The sequence below is a fragment of the Fukomys damarensis genome, unplaced genomic scaffold (assembly GCF_012274545.1).
Source record: "Fukomys damarensis isolate Sample0158 unplaced genomic scaffold, DMR_v1.0_HiC HiC_scaffold_20, whole genome shotgun sequence".
Classification (NCBI taxonomy): domain Eukaryota; kingdom Metazoa; phylum Chordata; class Mammalia; order Rodentia; family Bathyergidae; genus Fukomys; species Fukomys damarensis.
The window spans coordinates 4,627,903-4,649,467 of NW_022900932.1; the positions used below are offsets into that span (position 1 = coordinate 4,627,903).

At 52.3% G+C, this 21,565-nt stretch overlaps 2 protein-coding genes across 4 annotated transcripts in view; one reads left to right on the forward strand and one right to left on the reverse strand.

Annotated features, from left to right (window-relative positions):
* Nucleotides 1–3,450, forward strand: part of Pim1 (Pim-1 proto-oncogene, serine/threonine kinase) — a gene marked incomplete at its 5' end in the record, with an annotated part of 3,929 nt that extends 479 nt beyond the window's left edge. Inside the window, 2 exons of the mRNA XM_010638873.2 lie at nucleotides 1,092–1,268; nucleotides 2,179–3,450. Of these exons, the coding sequence (XP_010637175.1) occupies nucleotides 1,092–1,268; nucleotides 2,179–2,336 (335 nt within the window). The remainder of the gene's footprint in view (nucleotides 1–1,091; nucleotides 1,269–2,178) is intronic.
* Nucleotides 3,451–17,575: 14,125 nt separating this feature from the next.
* Tmem217 (transmembrane protein 217) overlaps nucleotides 17,576–21,565 on the reverse strand; it is a 17,343-nt gene continuing 13,353 nt past the window's right edge. For all 3 annotated transcript variants that reach the window (XM_010638842.3, XM_033766424.1, XM_033766425.1), the window contains one exon: nucleotides 17,576–18,329. In XM_010638842.3, coding sequence (XP_010637144.1) covers nucleotides 17,745–18,299 — 555 coding nt within the window. In that variant the 5' untranslated portion in view covers nucleotides 18,300–18,329 and the 3' untranslated portion in view covers nucleotides 17,576–17,744. The remainder of the gene's footprint in view (nucleotides 18,330–21,565) is intronic.

The window sequence follows — 21,565 nt, forward strand, 5'->3', positions numbered from 1 at the left end:
TTTTCAGTGGAATCGGGCGGGTTCCAAGCTTTCTTGATGAATAAGAGCTTGTGGGCCACGGCCCGTAGCCCAGATTTCCAAAGTCTGACCCACTTTTCCCGGCCAGGACAGCTATGAGGGTGGGAGGAGATCTGACGCCGGTGCGGGTTTTGCCGATGGCTGTTTTGACTTGTAAGATAGAGGGGTTTTTTATTTCCCTGTGCCTCCCTCCCGCCCTTTGATCGGAGGGGAGGCTCTGAAAGATGGTTTCCCTAAAACCTTTCTTTTTCGGCGTCGTGGGGCGAGGGAGCCGGGAGGGGATTGTTGTGAAATAGGATCTGTTGCCGCTCTGAGAATGAGTTGGCCGACTCCGCGGGGAGGACGAAAACCTATCTTGCTTAGGGAGGGGCTTGGGGCGGCTTCTTTCAGAACCGGCGGCTCGGGGAGCCCGAGATCAAAGCGAGGAGGGTGGGTCGTCTTCGGAGTGGCTTTACCCTGACGAACGACAGCCCTTCAGAACTTGTGACTCGGGCCTGCGGTTCGTGTTTATTTGCCCTTGGAAGACGCTGGGCTGGGCCGGGCTGCATTTTTTGTATTTAGCAGTTAATGGCTGGCCGGGCCCTCCCATGGCTTTTTTTTCCTTCAAGCCTTTGCTGCCCCCTGGTGACCGCCGTCGGGATTGTCGCCTTTTTTTTACTACCTAAAGTTTGTAAACAGGAATCACGTGGTCTGCCACCCGCCTCGCGGCTCCGCCTGCCGTCCGGGTCTGGGAGGAAAGGGTGGGGGTGTTTGCCCGGTTCCGGAGGGTGGGAGGACGGCCTCCGAGAGGGCACCCTGGCCTGGGGTGTGGAGGCCGGTCTGGTTCTTCCCTCCGAAAGCCGGGGCCGGCCGGCGTTGGGGCTGCGCCAGGCCGTCCGTTCTCGGGCTGCTTTGTTAGGGTTTAGTTTATGGCTGGGGCCCATAAGGGTGGGTGCCGCATTTCTACTTTCCTGGTAGCCCAGGAGGCAAAAGTCAGCCCGCCCAGCTCCTGAGGGAAGGGAGTGGGCGCTTTGCTTTTCCTTTTTAAGTAAAGCTTTGGCTGAGCCCGTTTTCCCTCCCCGCTCGGCGTGCAGGCACCCGGGTGTACAGCCCTCCCGAATGGATTCGCTACCATCGCTACCACGGCAGGTCTGCGGCCGTGTGGTCCCTGGGGATCCTGCTCTACGACATGGTGTGCGGAGACATCCCTTTCGAGCAGGACGAGGAGATCGTGCGGGGCCAGGTCTTCTTCCGGCAGCGCGTCTCCTCAGGTGACTTCCAGGAACCTGCAGGCCAGCGGGCTGTGACCTGTGGCGTAGGGTTTGTGGGCCACCTGCTCGCTCACTGCGTTTTGGGTTTCCTTGGGAGGCCCAAGCGGGAGCACAAGACAGTTCAGTTTCTCTGGGAAGTTTTATTTCTGGTCTGGGGCATCAGACCCCCAGTGTTCTGAGTGCTATGAGGCAAGTGCTCTGCCACCGAGCTGTACTATTCGGTTTTTTTCTTTAATTGGAGATGGTCCTATTCTGTAACCTAGGCTGGGCTTGAACTCTCCAAAATCTTCCTGCCTCAGCCTCCTGAGTGATGGGATTACAGGCGTGCACCGCTGTGCCAGGCCGAATACTCCCTGTTCTTAAATTTGGTTTTGTAATTCCAGTACTCCAGAGGCTGAGACAAGGCAGATCTCAGGGTTAAGCCAGTCCAGCCTGGGCAATTTAAACTTAGCAAGACCCTGTCGCAGAAAAAGGGAGAGAGTCTTGAGTTGTAGCTCAGTTGAGAAGGCTCTGGATGGGATTCCATCCCTGGTACCACCTGAGAGAGTGTAAAACACCCAGAGTAAAAACACCTGGGCTTTTCCCCCACCTCCCTCCTCTGTTGTGGTCTGGGTGAGCTCATGCTGGCTGGTGATCACATTTGTAAGTTGAGGTGAGGTGAGTCACCTTGTCCTCCTGGTGGTGACTCCTGAGAGTCTGGCGTCATCACCTGCCCATTTCTGAGTGGGCGGCCTGGGAAAGGCCTGGGCTCTTGAAGTTTGGAAACTGCATATTTTAAGAGGGAGCTGGCCTGTCCTGAATTCTCCAGGTCGAGTGCATTCTTGTCCCAGTGTTGTCACCGGGGCGCCTTGCTGAGGGGAGCCGGCATCCCCAGGCAGCCTAGCCCTGACCCCCGTGTCCCCCTCCACAGAGTGTCAGCACCTCATCCGCTGGTGCCTGGCCCTGCGGCCCTCCGACCGGCCAACCTTCGAGGAAATCCAGAACCACCCATGGATGCAGGACGCCCTCCTGCCCCAGGAGACGGCTGAGATCCCCCTGCACAGCCTGTCGCCGGGAACCAGCAAATAGCCGGTCCGGGCCAGGTCCTCCCTTCCCCGCCAGGCCGTGGGCCGTAGCGCCAGCCTCAGGCTTCCCATCCCCAGTGACACCAGGCCACCTGCCCGGGCCAGCAAGACAGTGCGACACAACTACAGCGACTCATTCCGGGCCCAGGCTGAGGCCCCACCCGGTGCCTCCTCAGCCCCTGGGAGAGGCTTTCCTCACTCTCCTCTCCTCTGGTGCCGGCTGGGCGGGCGGCGGGGGGCCGGGCCGGGTAGCTCTAGCGTCATTTGAAGTCCCTGTCACCTCTTCCGACTCTTCTGAGTGCCTTCCGCGGGGACTCCGGCTGTGCTGGGAGAAATACTTGAACTTAACCTCTTTACCTGCTGCTTCCCCCAAATCTGCCTGGGTTGGGTCCCCCGTTCCTGCCCCTCCTCTATGCGAAAGGTGCCGCGGGAGAGGCCTCGGGCGCCCTCCTTTCTGCCTCCTTTAGTAAAACTCCAGTGAACTGTCTTCCTCTTCGGTTTTTACTTAACCTGTTTCCAAGCCAGGACCTCACACACACACACACACACACACACACACACACACACGCGTGCGCACACACACACACACACACGCACGAACAATGCAAACAGAAAAGCTGTAAATGTGTACAGTTGGCATGGTAGTATACAAAAGGATCGTAGTTCTAATGTTTTAACAAGTCTTTTAAGTTATTTTATCTTTTTTTTTCCTGTTTTTGGAAAGATGCTCATTCTAACCCAGAGGTCGATGTTAAGTATTTATTTATTTATTTATTTGGTTCCCGCCCTTTCCAAACTTCCGAAACTACTGTCCTAGGTTTTTGGGGGGGTTTGCGTTTGATTTTTTTTTTTTCCTCTCCTTTCCTCCTCTGACTTGGGGAACTTTTGGGGAGGGCTGCGATGCTTGCTGTGTGTAGGGTGAGGGGACCCAGGTGGGACGGCTCGGGACTCCCTGGCTTGTCTGTCGGTTGGAGGTGGGGACTGGACAGCGTGTGCCTTGCGGTCCTCCCTGGGGCTGGGTTTCGAGCAGCATGTGGCCTGCTGGTTTTATGTGAGCAAATACTGTACAGGGGAATAAAAGAGATCTTATTTTTTTTTTTTTTATACTTGGCGTTTTTTGAATAAAAACTTTTGTCTTAACTTGTGGTTCCTAGTTAGTTGTTGGGGTAGGGGTGCGAGGGAGGGGCCGGAAGAGCTGGGGGGAGGCTCTCTTCCCAGATGTCCAGGCTGGGGCTAGGATCTTGTGGACACGATTTGGAGGCTGACAGCCATGTGGCTGTAGGAGCTAGTGGCAGGAGACCAGTAACACGGTTTGTTATTTCTTCCCCGGGCAAAGCATTTTGAAGCCTGGTGTGGCACGGGCATATATACTGCAGTCCCAGTTGGTGACACCTGGGAGGCTGAGGCAGGAGGGTCACAGTTCAAGGCCAGCCTGGGGTACATAGTTGAAGTCCAGCCCGAATGACATGGAGAGACCTATTTTAAAAAAAAAAAATCTGGTTACGAGCAAGGCCTCTCCATCCTCTACAGTAAACCACTTTGAGCATTACTGGAAAAGTGTGCCTTATTGTGTGGGTCCTGAGTACAGTCCCCTGTCATCAGCGTTAGGCTCAGTCATAGAAGCGACCCCTGCAGATGTCCGCTCCTGTGTTCTTACTGCGTGTTCTCATTCGCATCTTTAGCCAGGGCTGTCCACGGGGCTGTGACAGGCCCTTCTCTATTTTGTGACAGTTCAGCTAAGACTAGGCAGCGGAGGCTGTGAAACCCCAAAACCACCTGGGGCCATCCCAGCATTCAGGAGGCTGAGGCAGGACTGCTGTGAGTTCCAGGCTAGCCTACACAGCGAGGTATTGTCAAAAAAAAAAAAAAATCAAATTTTGTTTTTTCTGTGTCCACAAACCCTCTGGACCCCCGGGCTTGAGCCCCTTGGCCCATCCGTGGACCCATCCTTTTGTCCATACCAGGCCTGGACGGGGTCCAAAGCCGGCTCAGCCCCACGTGGCTGGGAGAGGAAGGAAGGGTTTCTTGGTCCTGGGGCGCCTTCCTGAGGTTCCCTTTCCCTTCCCCTCCACCCTGTCCACTGCCAGCCTCATGGGGTCTGAGCTCTGCTAGGCTAACCAACCCTTTTGCAGTAAAGTTGCACCTGAACTATTAAAAAGTTGCTCCGAACTTCTGATGAAATCAGGAAAAGCCTCACCCTCTCTCCCTTGATGTGTTTGCTTTCTTTCGTTTGTATTTGAGATGGGTCTTGCTGTGTAGTTCAGGCTGACCTTGAACTCACTATGTAGCCCAGGTTGGCCCAGAACTCAGTTGGCCCTCCTGCCTCAGCCTCCCCAGTGCTGGGATTACAGGTGTGCACCATGCTTGTAATCAATTTGAGGATCTGCTCTGGACTGAGACTGGGCGGTTTAGCACACCCTGAGCCTGAGAGCTCCTTGCTCCTGGGTCAGGGTACCAGGAAGACGAGCTTACATACCACATTCACAGTAGAATTTGGGAGAGACACAGGGCACATAAGGTCCTGGCCTCATGGAGGCTCCCAGCTCTGAGTGAGGTTTATGCTTGGGGAGGGGGCTCCTGGATTCCTTTGGTGATGCTTCATCTAAACCAGGCAGAGATGAAGGTAGGGTCACATGCTAACCAGCAGCCCGGTGAGAATTGGATTTGTCTTAAATAGTTTGTGATAAATCTGCTGGGCATGGCTGCACATGCCTGTCGTCCCAGCACTGGGGAGGCTGAAGCAGGAGGATCACCTCGACTTTGAGGCCAAAATGGGCTACGTACAAAAAGAAACAGTGTCCATGTCAGAATCCGGAGCAGGGGACCGGATCATGCTCACCGCCTCTGCTGTCCTTGATTGTCCTTGTTTGCTTTTGTGGGGAGTGGATGTGGAACCCGGGGCCCTGTGCAAGCCGCTGTGACCCTTAATGTCTGCGTGGCTTGGCCATCGTCGGCTCTCAGACCCTCCTGGGCCCGGGATCTGGAGGACAGGGTGATTTTCTCCAGTCCAGGGTCAGGTTAGCATGGGTGTAAAACACTCCCTGCCGGGCCTGGGATTTAGCTCAGCAAGCGCAAGATCCCAAGTTCGATCCCCAGTACCCAAAAAAACAAAACAATAAAACCCTTCCCGTGCGCCTCTCACCTCCATCCTCCCAGCCCAGGGAGGAAGAGTTCAGGCCGGAGCCCGAGTGGGGGCTGGGCGCGTTTCTTGTAAATATTGCTCAGCTCCTTCAACTGCTGGCTTCTTGGAAGTGCTCACCACAGACGGCTATCGGGGGCAACGCTGACCAGATAGGGCCCTGGCCCCCTGCACTTCCGGCCCCCGATTGCCAAGAGTAGGGTTGCGCTGACCCCCGGCGCCCCTGTGGGAGGAAGTACGAAAATAAGCAGAACTAGGCCTAGCCCAGAAGCACTTTCTTTTTATTCATCGGGACAGGATATCCGACATAACAGAATTGGATTCTTCATGACCTTCGGTTCAGAATAATTTCTCATCACTGGTGCATGGGGGGCCAGCTGTTGTGTTTTATTAGATTGGACAGCCGACCCTCCACCCTGTTCAAGTCACAGAAGAAGGCCACTTGGGAAGCTGAGGCAGGAGGATCGGAAATTCTAGGCTAGCCCGGGTCATTTATGAGACAGGTCTTGAGATTTAAAAAAAACCTGGCATGGTGACACACGCCTAGTATCCCAGCACTCGGGGAGGCTGAGGCAGGAGGTTTGCAAATTTAAGCCCCGTTTGGGCAACTTCGTGACTTATCGAGAACTTGTCTCAAAAGAAAATATACAAAAGGGCTGGGGGGTGTAGCCCAGTGTGAAGGCTCTGGGTTCAAACTCCAGTACCACAAAAGAAAACAAGCTGTGGATAGTGATGTATGCCTAAATTAATCCCAGCACTCGGGAGGCTGAGGCAGGAGGATCATCACGAGTTTGAGGCCAGCCTGGGCTACAAAGCTACAAAGTGAGACCCTTTCTCAAACAACTTTAGCGACCCCATGTACCTGTCTACATGACATTAGTCCAGCTCCCGGGTAAAACCTATCAATCACGCTTTTTGTGTTTAGCATTTTCTTTTCTATTTGTTTATAGGTTTTTGTTTGTCTTTATTTGGTGGGGGGGTTGAAACAGGGTCTCCCTATGTAGGTGAGACTGACCTGGAACTCATGATGTAGCCCAGGCTGGTCTCACAGTGATCCCCCTGCCTCAGCCTCCCAAATGCTGGGATTACAAGCGTGGACCACCACGCCCAGCTTTACAATGTTTTGTTTTTTTTGAGTCAGGGTCTCACTCTGTAATCCAGACTGGCTTTGAAGTCTCAGTGATCCTCCTGCCTCGGCCTCCCAAGTGCTGGGATTACAGGTGTGCCACAAAGCTGGGCAAATTTTCTCACCTGGCTTCTTTCACTTAGCTTGCTTGCTTCTCTTTCTCCCTCCCTCCCTCTCTCTCTGTCCCTCTCTCTCCCTCCCTCCCTCTCCCCCCACCTTCTTTCTTTTTCTGGTGCCAGGACTCAAACTCTAGACCTTGCACTTGTCAGGCAGGCACAGTGCCACTGACCTACAGCCCTGGCAAGTTTTCTTACTTTTAAAAGTAGTTTCTATTTCATAGGCATAAGTCTGAGAGATGTGTAGTATTCCGTTCTCTTTTGTCTTATTTTGTGTTGGATGCTGGCAAATGAACTCAGGGCCTCTGCAAGTCAAGTATGCAACCCCAGAGGGCGAATTCCAGCTGTTCTCAAACTTTGCATCAGAGTAGCCCTCTGTGCCTAGCAGAGGCCCGCTCTCCACACTACTGAGGTCCGGTTGCACTCCCACGGCAAGATGGAGCTGGGGTGCCTCCCTGTACCTCCCTGCAGGAGGCACCCAGGGTACCCAGCACGGACCCCCTTTGCAAGGCTGGCCCTGGGCTTCTCCTGCCTCCCTCAGAGCTGACTGACAGCAGTGATCGGGTAAGTGTCACAGCCGAGCCAAAGCCAGATGTTGGGCAGAACCCCATGAGATCTGTGGGGTATGTACAGCGGGTCCCCAAGTTACGACCCAGCCTGGCATACAAACAATTTGGGATACAACCAGTTTTAATTGTCACTTGAGTTATAACCTGAATACCAGCTGCTTGTGCTCCTGGATGGTCTCAGGTACAGATTTAACCCTTCAAGACCTGACAGCATCATTTCCTGTGTGGGATTCACTGAGAAATCCTGGGCCAGTGTCTCTCTGAGGACACCGGGAGCTGACTGGAGGAAAGTGTGGCCTAAAATTACACAGGAGAGAGACTTGGAAGGCAGCTGACCAACCTGAGTTACAACCAGCCCTAAAGGAATGAACTGAGTTCGTAAGTCAAGAGTCCTTGGAGCCGGGAATTTGGCTCAGTGGTTCCCCTGCCTGCCTTGCAATTGAAAGGGCCTAGGTTCAATCCCCAGTACCAAAAAAAAAGTCCTGTGTATTTCGTTTGTTTGGGGAACACTGGGGATTGAACCCAGGGCCTTCACACTTCACGCTACATCCCCAGCACTTTCCTAACTTTTCATTTTCAGCCAGGTGTGGTAGCAGTTTTTTTTTTTTTTTTTTTTTTTTTGGCATCAGGGACCTCACCCTTGCGAAGCCGGCGGCAGAACCACTGAGCAAAATCCCTGGCCCTTAAACTGTTTGGTAAGATAATTCTTTTTTTAATTTAGTACCGAGGATCAAACTCAGGACCTTGTGCTTGCAAGGCAGTCGGTGGAACCACTGAGCTAAATTCCCAGCCCTATGGTAGCACATGCTTTTTATCCCAGCACTAGGGAGGCCGAGGCAAGAGGATCTCTGTGAGTTCAGGACCAGCCTGGGCTACAAAGAGAGACTTTGTCTGAAAAAAAAAAGGTACAAAGGGAATTAAAGTTCTTTGATACAATCCTGCCTCACCAGAGAGACATACTTTTAGCATATCCATCTTTACAGAGTAGAGCTCATACTTTTGGTAATTTAACAATGTGCTCTCTTGACGTATTTCTGTTTCCATAACTATGCTAAATGTGATCATTTTTATCTAGCTTTGCTAGAGCTATATAGATACATAATTAATTTCAGCCATCCCCCAAACTCCACCATTGCCTATAAAATTTCCTATTATAAAACAGGGCTGGCCAGGCACGGTGGCACACACCTATAATCCCAGTACTTGGAAGCCGAGGCGGGAGGATCTCCATGAGTCTGAGGCCAGCCTGGGCTCCATGGTGAGTTCAAACCCAGCCAGCCTGACAGTGTGAAACTCCATCTCGGAAAGAAAGAGGGCTTTGGCAGAGGGAAACGCGGCTCCCAGGAGACGGGGGGCTCCATGAGGCCACCATCCTCACCCCAGACACCACCGCGGCCTTCTTTGTCTCTCTTTGTAAGAAGCCCTCGCTTGCTTTCTTTCTTTTTGTACTGGGGATGGAACCCAGGGCCTTCTCACTGAGTTATATCACCAGCCCTTTTTAGTTTTCTACTTATTTATTTTATTTTATTTTTTTTGAGACAGGATCTCGCTATGTAGCCCAGGCTGGCCTCAAACTAGTGATGATCCTCCTGCCTCAGCCTCCCAAGTGCTGGGATCACAGGTGTGTGCCACCACGCTTAGAAGGATGCTTTTAATATTTCATCAGGAAATTATTTTTTCCCTTTCATTTAGTGATTTTTAAGCAACACGCGGTATCTAAGTTTATGTCCCTCATGTCATGGCAGCAGCACCTGCCCCCTCCACCCCCTTATGACAAATCGTTCCGATTTTACACTAGAGTCGCGTAGAGAGACTGGGTATCAAGCCAGCTCTCATTTATTTATATCAATCCTGGGGACGAGCGCATGGTAATATGAATAATCTACCGTGAGCGGGAGTTGAAAACGTACGCGTGGTTCTGGAGTGCGCCCCTTCATCCAACTGTACGGAGGTGATTTACCACCCTCACCTCAGCGCACGCTGGAGCGCGGCAGAGGCACGCGCGCCCCTGTCAGGACCCGGGACCGCTCCACCTCCCGGAGTTCCCGGGGCCCTCGGGGTCTCTCTCCCCATCCTACCCCGCTCCCCAGCCACCACTCATCCCCTTTCTCGAACTGATAGAGCCCTTACAAGTGTACGATCATTTCTCCTCTAGAGATGAGAAAACCAAGGCTCATAAACTAAATAACTTATCGAGCCGGCTATGGTGGTGCGCGCCTGTCATCCTGGCACTCAGGAGGCTGAGGCAGGAGGATCACTAAGAGTTCAAGGCCAGCCTGGGCTACATAGTGAGACCCTGTCTTACAAAAACCCCAAATGAAAGAATGAATGAATAAAGCCAGCATTACTGTCTTAGTCACTTTTCTCATCGCTGGGATGAAACACCTGACACCCAAACTTAAAGGAGAGGTTTCTTTTGGCTCGCAGTTTGTAGAGATTTTAGTGCCTGGTGGGCGGGCTGCGAGGCAGGAAGGCCTGACCGAGGGGCCTGGTGGAACAGAGGCTGCTGGGCCAAGGAGAGCAGGAAGTAGGGAGCAGGGGGCGGGGCGAGGGATGAACCCTTCCAGGCCACGCCCAGGTCCCCGCCCCCTCCTGCCTGACCCCGCCTCCTAAGAGCGGTTGGCCCTAAAACCCGTAATCGGGGCCCTTGTGGGAGCGGAGCCCTGCTTGGGATTGTAATTCCCGCACGGCTAAGGCAGTGCTAAGTGTCCCCAGGTTTAGGGTCTCTCCTGACGCAGCTCTTGCTGCTGGCCCTGGCTTTGCAGAGCCCTGAACGATGAGTATGTTGGGATATATTTTCTTTTTTTGGGTACTGGGGATCGAACTCGGGACCTTGTGCTTGCAAGGCGGGCGACGGAACCACTGAGCGAAATCCCCGGCCGATGAGTATGTTAGGGGCAGGTGCACAGTCTACGGCCAGGCCCACCACGTAAGCGCAATGACCACCGACACAAGTACGCCAGCCCCTGAGGCCCAGTGCTGCCTGCAGCGGTGTCGGGAGCAATCTAGTGGGAAGAGATGCCACGCCCAAACCTGCCAGATAACGAAATGAAACGCGAGTCCCAAGTCTCTAAAATCAAGGAATGAATCCTAGGAACAGCGGAGGTCAAGAGTAACAATGAACAGCCGGGCGTGGTGGCGCACGCCTATAATCCCAGCACTCGGGAGGCTGAGGCAGGAGGATCGCTGTGAGTTCGAGACCAGCCTGGGCTACATAGTGAGTTCTAGGTCAGTCTCAACTACACAGTGAGACCCTGTCTCAAAAAACCAAGAAAAAAAAAAAAAAAAAAAAGCGCAAGGAAGAATGTATTGAGAGAAAGAGAGCTTCTGAGAGAGACAGAGGGGGAACCCGAAATGGATTGCCCGCTCAGCTCGCCTCTCAAAGATGCTTTATGGAATACAGCCATGGGGCGAGGCAGGTTCAAGTAGCACTGCAGGTACAAAAAAATTACAAGTACAGTTGCTTAGGCAATATTGGTCTAATGAGGAATCGCAAGGTAGACAAAACTGTAAACAACCAATAAGATTACGACAAGTACAGCAGCTTAGGGTATACCAACGGAGTGAAGATCCAGTGGAGAGACCGGTCACTTAGCAGACGTACAAGGGATGGGCGAGGACTTCCGGGTGGTAAGCGGTGGGTCAGGGATCTTTCTTGGAAGATCTTCGTCCCCACTTAGCTGACCGAGACCTATTTAGAATATCAGTCACAGCTACTCACCCTGTGGGAGTGTGGTGGTTTCTCTTCTCCCACAAGGCTGGCCTTCGGTGAAATGGGTCTAACTCCCACTTCTCTACACCAGGGATCGAACTCAGAGCTTTGCACTTGTGAGGCAGGCACAGCGCCACTGAGCTAAATCCCCAGCCGAAAATGTATCTTGGTTGGTCTCCACATTGGCTCCTCTCAGGCTGGCCCCGTCTAATGGCCTACAAGATATCTAATTGACTTACCTATCCACCTACAATAGTAGTACCCTTTCAGGGTAGGATTTTTCATGGCTTTAGGCCCTTTTTTTTTTTAGACAGGGTCTCACTATGTAGCCCACGCTGGCCTCGAACTTACAGGGATCCTCCTGTCTCAGCCTCTCCAGTGCTGGTGTGACAGACATGTGCCATCACACCTGGAGGCTCTAGGCCTTTTCTTTTCTTTTCTTTTTGTACCGGGGATCAAACTCACGACCTTGGGCTCGGTGCCACTGAGCTACATCCCTGGCCCTGTCGGCATTTTCTTAAGACAAAAATCAGTTAGGTCAGGAAAAGTTGAATGAGAAGGAGTCAAATCTCAGCTGTTCCTTCTTCTGTGGTAAGACCCATATGGCAGTCTGAAGTCTAGAAAATCATAATGCAATAAAGCAAAACCAGGTGGCCTGGTTCATGTTTGTAATACCTGCACTCTAGGAGGATGAGGCAGGAGGATCTCTGTGAGTTCAAGGCCAACCTGGGCGACTTAGTCACTTAGGTCCTATCTCAAAATAAAAAACAAAAATGAAATGGGCTGTGGATATAGCTCAGTGGGAAGGTCCTGGGTTCAATCCACAGTATTACATTAAAAAAAAAAAAAGACAAACAAAAAATTTAGACTCCCTCCCAAATCCCAGAACAATAGCACTAGCAGAGTAATTGGACACTTCAAGGAGTTTGAGGACAAGGAGGAAGAAGGAACAGTTCCCTGAGAAGAGTCAAAAGTTCATCTATCATCTGTTTGAAATTGAACACATCTTTCCCTAGAGGCCCCTGTGGGGTGAAGGGTGGACTTGGAGGCCACCTGGAGCTTGAAAACACCGCCCACCTGCAGCCCAGGAAAACGCCACAGTGCCCGAGGGTCCCAGACCGCTGAGCCCGCCCTTTCCTGTTGCCTGGTCCTCCTTCCAGAGTTTGAAATCCTCGCAAGACAGAAAGCTTTTTTGCAGGTTGAGGGAGGCTGAGGCAGGAGGGTCTGTGCTGCTCTGACTCCAACCCTTTCTCTTCCGGATGCTAGCTCCGCCCTCGGACTCTCTGGGAACCATCCGACGCCACCCCCAGGTGACCGCGAGGTCAGGACCCTTGATTTGATACTCAGAAATGTCTTTATTGCCACCTCAGGGGGCTCAGCCCCTGTAGACTGGAGACCTGATTTCCAGTCCTGCCTTTTACTGTGTCCGGAGGCCCAAAGCTTGCGGCACCTTGGGTTTTATTGGTGGAGCAGAGGAGCACGTGGGATGTAGGCATGGGGGCTGCGAGGCCCTGGGTGTCACCTCCAGTGTGCAGTTTGGTTGGATGGATTTTCTCTTTCTGTTTTTTGTTTTTGTTTTTGGTACCGGGGATTGAACTTGGGACTTTGCACTTGCCGGGCAGTTGGCAGCACCACTGAGCTGAATTCCTGGCTATTTTCTTTTAATTAATTAATTAATTTTGAGATGTGGTCTCATTATGCAGTTCAGGCTGGTCTCGAACTCACTGTGTAGCCAAGGCTGGGCTAGACCACCCCGGGGTCCTCCTGCCTCAGCCTCCCCAGTGCCGAGATTACAGGTGTGTGCCACCATGCCCGGCTAGAATCTTTCTTTCTTTCTTCTTTTTTGTCTTACTTGATAAAGTTATGTGACTAACAATCCTCTTCTGTATAAGTAGGAGGTTCAATAAGAAATACAGCAAATGCTGCTGCCCGGTGCTATCTAATGAAAAGCAGGCTCATAAAAACCTTGCCGTGTGAACCGGGCCACCTAGGTCACCAATTCTGGCACTGTGTGACTTCTGGCTCCTCCCCAAAGTCAGAGTGACGACCGGGGAACGTTCTGAATCGATTCAGGACTTCTGGGCAGCCACGACCCTGCAGAGGAGCCCAGCCTTCCCTGCCAGCCACGTGGAGTTGAACCCCTCATTGAGAGAAGCAACCCCGGAAGAGGTGGGATCCAAAAATATGCAGTGCGCTTAAAGGAAATAAAGGAATTACAGAAAGAGACACATTGCCACGAAGCCCTGGGAAGCTCCTGCCCCTCTCGGCCAACACCTGCTCCCTTCATCCTCGCCACTTTCTGCAGCAGCCCTGGAAGCCCTCTTTCCAGAATCTTTTAAGATTTGAAGAAGTTATGTCCTATTGAGCTGCCGTGGACACCGAGTTAGTGAATACTAAATTGTTACTGCTGGCAGAAGTACATCCTGGCTGCCCCAGGCCTCTGTGCACAATGCTCTTGTCAACCAATCAACACTTACTTGACTCTGTGTGTGTGTGTGTGTGTGTGTGTGTGTGTGTGTGTGTGTGTGTGTCTATGCACTGGGGATCAAACTCGGGACCTTGTGCTTGCAAGGCAGGTGCAGTGCCATTGAGCTGAATCCCCGGCCCACTTAACTTTATCTTATGTGTTCCTGGTTCTTGTCGGTTTGGTTTTTGTTTTTTTGAGACAGGGTCTTGCTATGTAGTTCACCCTGGCCTTGAACTCACTATGTAGTCCAGGCTGGCCTCAAATTCCCTGTCATCCTCCTGCCTCAGCCTCCCAGTGCTGGCATGCCCAGCAGCCTATTTAAAGACATTGTACTGGGCTGGGGATTTAGCTCAGTGGTTCTGCTGCCTGCCTCACAAGCCCAAGGTCCTGAGTTTGATCCCTGGTACCAAAAAAAAAGTAGGAACAATTTATTAAGAGGAAAGATAGCTTCTGTCTAAGAGAGACAGAAAGGAGACCAGAAAGTGGGTTACCCGCCCACCCCGCTTCTTAAAAGTGTTTTGTGGGGCAAAGCCAGGAGATAGGGGGTACAAAGTGGGACAAAACTGTAAGACCCAGTGGAAAATCACAATGCAGGTGTGAGCTGGGGCAAAAACCACGATCAGCCAATAAATTACAAGTACAGGGGTGGGGATTTAGTTCGGTGACAGTCACCTGCCTTACAAGCACAAGGACCCATAGTTTCCCTCTTTGTTTTTATTTTATTTTAGTATTTTTTTTGGTACCGGGGATTGAACTCAGATCCTTGCGCTTGCAAGGCAGGGCACCGAACCACTGAGCTAAATCCCTGGCCTCAGTTTCTCTTTTTATAGTGCTAACCTTCAGTGACTGCATCTCTCTTGTTTTTTGTTCTGTGGGCCCTAGTCTTGTCCAACTGCCTTATACTTTTCGATTCGCTTAGCTATCTGAAATAATTTTAGCAACAGGCTGGGGATGTAGTTCAGCCACCCTGTGCCTGCCTGGCAAGCTCAAGGTCCTGAGTTCGATCCCTGGTATGGGGGTAAAAAATAATTTTTTTAAAGAAACAAATAAAGCCTGAAAAATGTTGTGACCTTTTTGTGTCTTTAATATGTAAGCTATTTCTGATGTTTGCTGAGTAACTGTTTAACTTTCATATTTACACAAACACGGAAACACAAGCGTACACATGCAAACACACCCCTCACAAGTACACGTAAAGCTCCACGTGGACACACACGGACACACAACACACACACGTGCACACGTTCACACGCGTGCAGCACACACCGGCACACAGCCTCTGCTGATGAGAAGTGGTAGGTCAGAGGGACATACAACTGCTCCCCAGGGAAGAAAAGGATAAGGTATTGGGGTGGGGGGAGTATTTAAGGAAACTCCCGTCTCCCTAATAAGTGGCAGAAAACGCCTGCTTGCTTTTCCTGTGCGACGTTGCACCATATTTAAGATCAGGTGTCCGCTTCACTTCACTTAGCAATGTGGCGTCAAGGTGCATCCATTTTCCTGTGTGTGACCTGGGTATATCCTTCTTTATGACAGAGTAGTACTCCACGGCATGTAAGTACCACAGTTTCTTTATCCGCTCATCTGTTAGGGGCCTGCAGGCTGCTCCAGGATTTAGCTATAAAACCTGGTTTGCTGTGACAGTGATGTCTGAACCTTGGAGACACCTAGCAGGGGAACAGCAACCAAAGTCAAAATAATCACAGAAAACAAGATGACAGGAAACAGGGAGATAGAGCGTTTGCAAAAGCAAAGGGGATTCAGAGAGGCAGAGGGAAGAGGAGGAAAGAGGAATAAAAAGAACTAAGATGGGTTAAGTAATGAACCTGTCCTCTAAAGTGAATGTAAATATGTACTGGTAAGAAAACTGAGTTACTGCTCAGGCTCTAGGACTGAGTAATAATAAACCGTGGAGGCCGCGCCTTCCCCCTGGCTGTTACCTCTTGGAACTATTCTAGAGCCTCCCCTAGGGGCAGCAGAGTGAGGGACCAGAGAAGGCTGAGGCAGTACGAATCAGCCCGTCTCTTCGGCTGGCAAGCCAGAGACAACGCTGGTCCATGTCACCGAGGCTGGTCTGTCTGCTCCACAGATCGCTTGTTTGTTTGTTTTGACACCGAGCCTTGCTCTGTAGCTCAGGCTACCCGTGAACTCCCAGGGATCCTCCTGCCTCAGCCTTCTGGGCTCTAGGATCACAGGTGCGCGCCACCACCGGAGCACAGTGTCGTGTCTGTTAGTCTTAAACCTTCCCGCCCCCTCGGAACCCGGCTTCAACCTGATCTCCATCCAGTCCCGGATCCCCTCACCCAGCCACCCCACCTAGGACGGGCGATGGGACCCCAGAGGTCTGCCTTGTTTTATGTTCTGTGTTTCTACACTAACGAGTCACAGCCGGAAGAGGCTTGCCTTTGTGAGACCAGGGCAGAAAGCGCCACCAGCCCCATTTCACTTGCACCAGGCGCCCTCAAATCCTGCCTCGGTCACCCTTTAGGGGTGTGGTGGTGGCGGTGGAGGGTAGGGTTAAGCGAAAGCTTGTCGCTGACTGCCTTCTTGTGGTCATAGCGGGAACTGCCCTAGGTGAAACGCTCCCTCCGGGTGACGACCGTCTGCTCTGGGTGTTCAGTAAAAGTTATTCACCATCATTGTGCGCCTGCTTTGCAGAGCCAGAGCCAAAACAGTGTCCCATTTTTTGAGGGAAAAGGAAGTGTCCTTAAAAAGATTTTTTCTGGGCCGGAGATTTAGCTCAGTGGTGCCAGCACCTGCCTTGCAAGTGCAAGGTCCTGAGTTGGATTCCTGATACCAAAAAAAAAAAAAAAAAAAAAGAAAGAAAGATAAAGGAAAACAATCTTTCTTGAGTGGGGCTGTTTTTTTTAAAATTTTTTGCCTGGGGACACACAGCAATGCCTAGAGATACTTTTGGTTGTCCCAATTGTAGGAGGAGGAGAGGCCGCTTTTGGCTTCTGCTAGGTAAGAGCCAGAGATGGAACCTGCCTCTCAGCATCTGGTCATCCCCAGGGCAGCCCCCACTGCTGAGAACGATCCTGTCCAGGCTGTCAATAGTGTTTAAATGGAGATGTCCTGTCCTGGAGGTTTTTTTTTTTTTTTTCGGGGCCAGGGATTGAACCCAGGACTTTTGCAGTGAGCTGTGTTCCCGGCCCTTTATTATTATTATTTTTTATTTTGTGATAGGGTTTTGCTAAGTTGCCTAGGATGGGCTTGAGCTCTCTCTCTCTCTCTCTCTCTGTCTCTCTCTCTCTCCTCTTGCTTTTGTAGCCCAGGCTGACCTGGAACTCACTATGGAGCCCAGGTTGGCCTCAAATTCACAGTGATCCTCCTGCTTCAGCCTCCCAGTGCTGGGCTTACAGGTGTGCGCCACCAGGCTCAGCTCTTGGAGCTTTCTCAAACGAGGATTCTTCTTGCCATATCATGAGGAGCCAACAGGAGGAACTGCTTTCCGGGAAATAGGGAAGCCTAGCAACACAGGTTCTTTGCTTTGGTTCTAGGTTGGAATAAACCGAGTCTCTGGAAGCTTGTGCTCCCCATAGGCAGCTCTGAGCCAGCCGCACATGGCTATTGAAATCGAAATCAATCAAAATGGTATATATATTTTTGGGAGGATACCGGGGATTGAACTCGGGACCTTGCGCTTTCCAGGCAGGTGGTGGAACCACTGAGCTAAATTCTAGGCTGAAATGAATAAAAATGGAATCAAGTTGATAAAATTTGGCTGCTGAGTGAAATGGCCACTGGCTGAGTGCTCAAAGAGCCAGCCACATGAGGGCGTGGACAGCAGGAGAGCACAGCGATTTCTTTCTTTCTTTCTTTTTTTGAGACAGGGTCTGACCATATATTTCAGGCTGACTTTGAACTTGCTGGCCTTGAACCTGCAGAGATCTTCCTGTCTCAGCCTCCCTAATACTGGGATCACAGGTGTGCACCAGCACACTCGGGACCTTCTGATTGTGAAGCAGGCAGTGGAACCACTGAGCTAAATCTGTGGCCCTGCACAGCGATTTCTGTGGGCAGAACTGCTTCCGAAGCACTCTGTAGAGCCAGGCACCCACACGAAGGAAAATGGGACAGCCAGGGACACGCAGAGAGGCAGACAAAACACGTGCACAATGGTTAAATCAGCAAGAGGCCAGTGTCATCAGTGCGGCAGCAGCTGCCCTGTGGGGGTGACCGACCCGGGCACCCTCACCCCCCAGGGCCACTCCTCGAAGACCCCATAGCTCTGGAGCCCTGGGCAGAGGCAGTGAGGACAGTAGGCCTCGGCCAGGGCCTTCCTAGATGAATCTGCGGTACAAGAGCTTCAGCCCCGCCGGTGGCCAGGAGTCCACGGTGCTGACGGAGGAGCGGCGGCGGTGGCCGATCTTGGTGACTATCTTGAAGGCCTCGAAGAGCTCGTAGGAGTGCCGCAAGACGCAGGGCAGGCAGGCGAAGTGCAGCACCATGCGCGACACCTGCAGGACCAGGCAGAGGTGCGTCAGCACCCGGAACTGCTTCCGGACGAGGCCGCTGGTGTACAGCAGCAGGGAGAAGCTGCCCAGCTCGAAGGCCACGATCCACAGCGCGTAGAGCAGCAGCCCCTTGTAGCTGTTCTGGTGGACACTGTAGAGGAGGCCGCAGCTGACGGCGACGGTGATGAGGGACAGGAGGCCGGCCACGGTGCTCCTGTGGGTCAGGATCCAGGACGCCAGCGCGGACTTTGTGTCCAGGTAGAGGCTGAACTTTTCTTCGTAGCCGATGTGCGTCAGTTGTTCGATGTCCAGGATGAAGAACTGGAAGGTGTTGAGGATGGAGAACAGGCTGACCATCAAGGTCACCGTCCTGGCTTCCATGGGAGATCTGTGTCCTTCTGGAAGTGGCTCCTGCAGGAAGGGATGAGAGGGCCACGTGACGAGAAGGCACAACCAGCCCTGCACAAGTCCCTCAGGCCCCTGGGTGGCGCAGGGGGCGCACAGTGGGGACAGGTAACAGGCCGGAAGTCCAGGGACACCAGTCCTGGCCCCTGCACCTGCCTAATTAGCTCCAGGCAACCACATCGTTGGGAAACAGAGGCCCCACTGGCTTGGGGTCATCCCGAGGTCGCCTCTCATCCTGTGGTTCCTGTTAGCAGGTGCAGGTTTGAGAGTCCTCAGCAGCTCCCCCATCTGGAATATGACAGAGTGGGTCCTGGGGTCCCTTCTAGGGGACTGGCTTCTCTGAGAAAAGAAAACTGTTGGCTGGGTGTGGTGGCGCACACCTGTAATCCCAGCACGTGGGAAGCTGAGGCAGGAGGATCACCGAGAGTTTGAGTCTAGCCTGGGCTACATAGTGAGACCCGGTCATAAACAAACAAGCAGGCAAACAAACAAAAACAAAAGAGGAAGAAAACTATTGGGGACCAGCCATGATATATATATTAGTGGGGGCCAGGCCACAGGTCCCCCAGTCCTGAGGCCCCTTGGCAACTTGCCTCAGGGACAGAGAAGTATGTGAAAGACTGCAGACTTCCTGGCTGTGTGGGGAAAAGGTAATCACAGTACTCCCGAGGCCACATGGCGTCTGCTGAAGGCAATGTAACATGCGGGCCCCCAGGTATGAGGAAGGACCTTACCCTGTTGCCTTTGAGAGGCTAAACTTGCTCTCTATCTTACTACCCTCATCTTACTGCAGTTGCTTTTCCTGGAAAAGTACACAACCTCCTCCCCTGCGCTTCTTGCTGAAAAATAAAAGTGAGTCAACGGTGGAGTTCATCAAGTCTGTCCACTAAAGGCAGATTCCTCCCAGTGCCCCCCTTGAGCATTTAATCTTGTCTCTGTCTCTTTCTTTAATTCTCTGTCATCTTCCCTACAGGTGCTCCGGACAGAAAAGTACCCAGGTTCCTCTCTTGCTTGGGGTCATCCTGAATCTCCCCTCCTTTCCCTCCAAGCCCTTAGAAATGGGGTTTTCCGCTTTGCTCCCCGTGGGTGTGGGGCGGGTGCCCCAGGCTCTTCCCAGTGGCAGCAGTCAGTGGGTTGGGAAAGAGATGTGAGACCCAAGGTCTTCTCCACCTTGGGCCAAGAGGCCTCAATCAACTCCCACCCTATGCAAATGCAGGGCGGGAAGCCTCCAGCTGTGGCCCACAGGCCTGGGGTCAAGGCAGAGGCAGATGGGGAAGCCCTGGCTGAGGAAAGAGGCTCTTCTCCTGGTGGCAAGGATGCAGAGGTGGAAGGGGGGAGCCTGGGAGGGAGACAGACCCACGCTGGCTATCTCGTTATGTCACTAAGTGTAATTTTTGTGCTCTTTTCATGGCTGCTTTAGGATTTGTGGCCTGTATATCTAACTCATCAGTTGGCCTGTATCTATTTTTTTCTTTTGCCCTTTATTTGTAATTTGGGTTTCTCATTTAACACTGTGATCTCAGGATGCATCCATTTTCCTATAAATGATTCAAGTTCATCTTTCTTTATGGCAGAGTAAGGCTCTTCATTGTGCTTAAATACTGCATTTTTTTTATCCGTTCATCTGTTGATGGTGACACAGTACAGGCTACACCCTAATTTAGCTATTATGACCTGTGCTGCGATGAATAGGGGTGCATGGATCCCTGTAACATGATGTCTTTAACTCCTTCTAGTCTGAACGAAACGATCTTCTTGTCTGAATGTTCTGAGGAATCCTGGGGGGTCACTGGCCTGCCCAGGACTCTGGCTCCGCCACCCCAGACCCCAGTGCCTTCCACAGGCTCTGCCCAGCTTGCGGGGTGGGGGCTGGAGCCAACCGACCATGACTGAAGCCCCCAAACCCTAAGCCGCATTAAACCTTTGGCCCTTTAAGCTGTGGGTGTCATGTATTTTTGACCCAGCAGCGGAAAGTGGACTAACACAGTAACCAAAAGTATGATCCATAAAATCAGTACGGTGGATTGCTCTGAAATCACAAACCTCTGCTCTTCGTAGGAGCCTGGTAAGAGAATGAGAGGCAAGGCATGAAGTGGAGAAATATTTAAAAATCATACAGCTGATGCAGGACTTGGGTCCAGAAAATAAAAAGAACTGCCCAAACTCGATGATATACATTAAATTGGCCAGAGATTTGAGCAGACGCCTCGCAAACAAAGATATAAGTGCATAAAATAAAGATCGTTGTCATGTGTCACCAGGGAAACGTAAACTCACAGTGAAATACCACCGTGGTTCTGGTGAAAACAAGCAGTCACCGCCAAGTGCTGGAGGAGGTGGGCTGTTCCACACCGCTACCGCCGCTGGGGACGGGAAACAGCACAGCCACTCTGGGGGAAAAAGATTGCTAGTTTCTTGGGGCTGGGGATTTGGGGATTGCTGGTTTTCTGAAAAGTCCACATAGTATATCCTAAGATACACAAATGCGTAAGTCTTGCACGCAAATCGTGTTCTGCATAGTGGCTGAAAGCTGCAAACTGCCAGCTGCCCTCCCACGGGCAAATGGAAAGACTTCCCCGGAGACAGCAGTGAGCAGAAACGTGGGTGCTCGGGTGACACGGCCTCGGCCTCCGACTTGCAACAATCCTCCTGCCTCAGCCTCCTGAGCGCTGGGATTACAGTCGTGCATCACGAGGCCTGCTTCAATACCCTACAGTTTGGCTGACTAAAGAGATGAGCTCCAGGTGGAAACTGCAGAACGACTTTTTCCTTTATTTTTATTGTTTTACCGATGTGTAATTGAGCACAGGCGACACAGCAACCCACGCTGTGGCCAAGAGTGTGCTCCGTCCCTCAGGAACCTGAGGTGTGAACTCCGTTCTGCCCGACCCAGGGATAAGTCAAGAGCAATGCATTTGATTCCTCTGTGCTCCGGTTCTGGCCAGGAGGAGGGACTGACCCGGAGAGGAAGGCAGAGAGCGCTCGGGCAGGCCCGGAGAACAGAGCGGTGCTGGGCCCGATGGTGTTTGCCGCGCGCCTCCCCCTGCCTGGGACAGCGGCAGCTCGGGCTCTCCCTCCTGAGCGCTCGCTCGGCCGGAGCAAATCAGAGCGCTCGCCGGAGAACAGAGCGGTGCTGGGCCCGATGGTGTTTGCCGCGCGCCTCCCCCTGCCTGGGACAGCGGCAGCTCGGGCTCTCCCTCCTGAGCGCTCGCTCGGCCCGAGCAAATCAGAGCCAAGAGCCA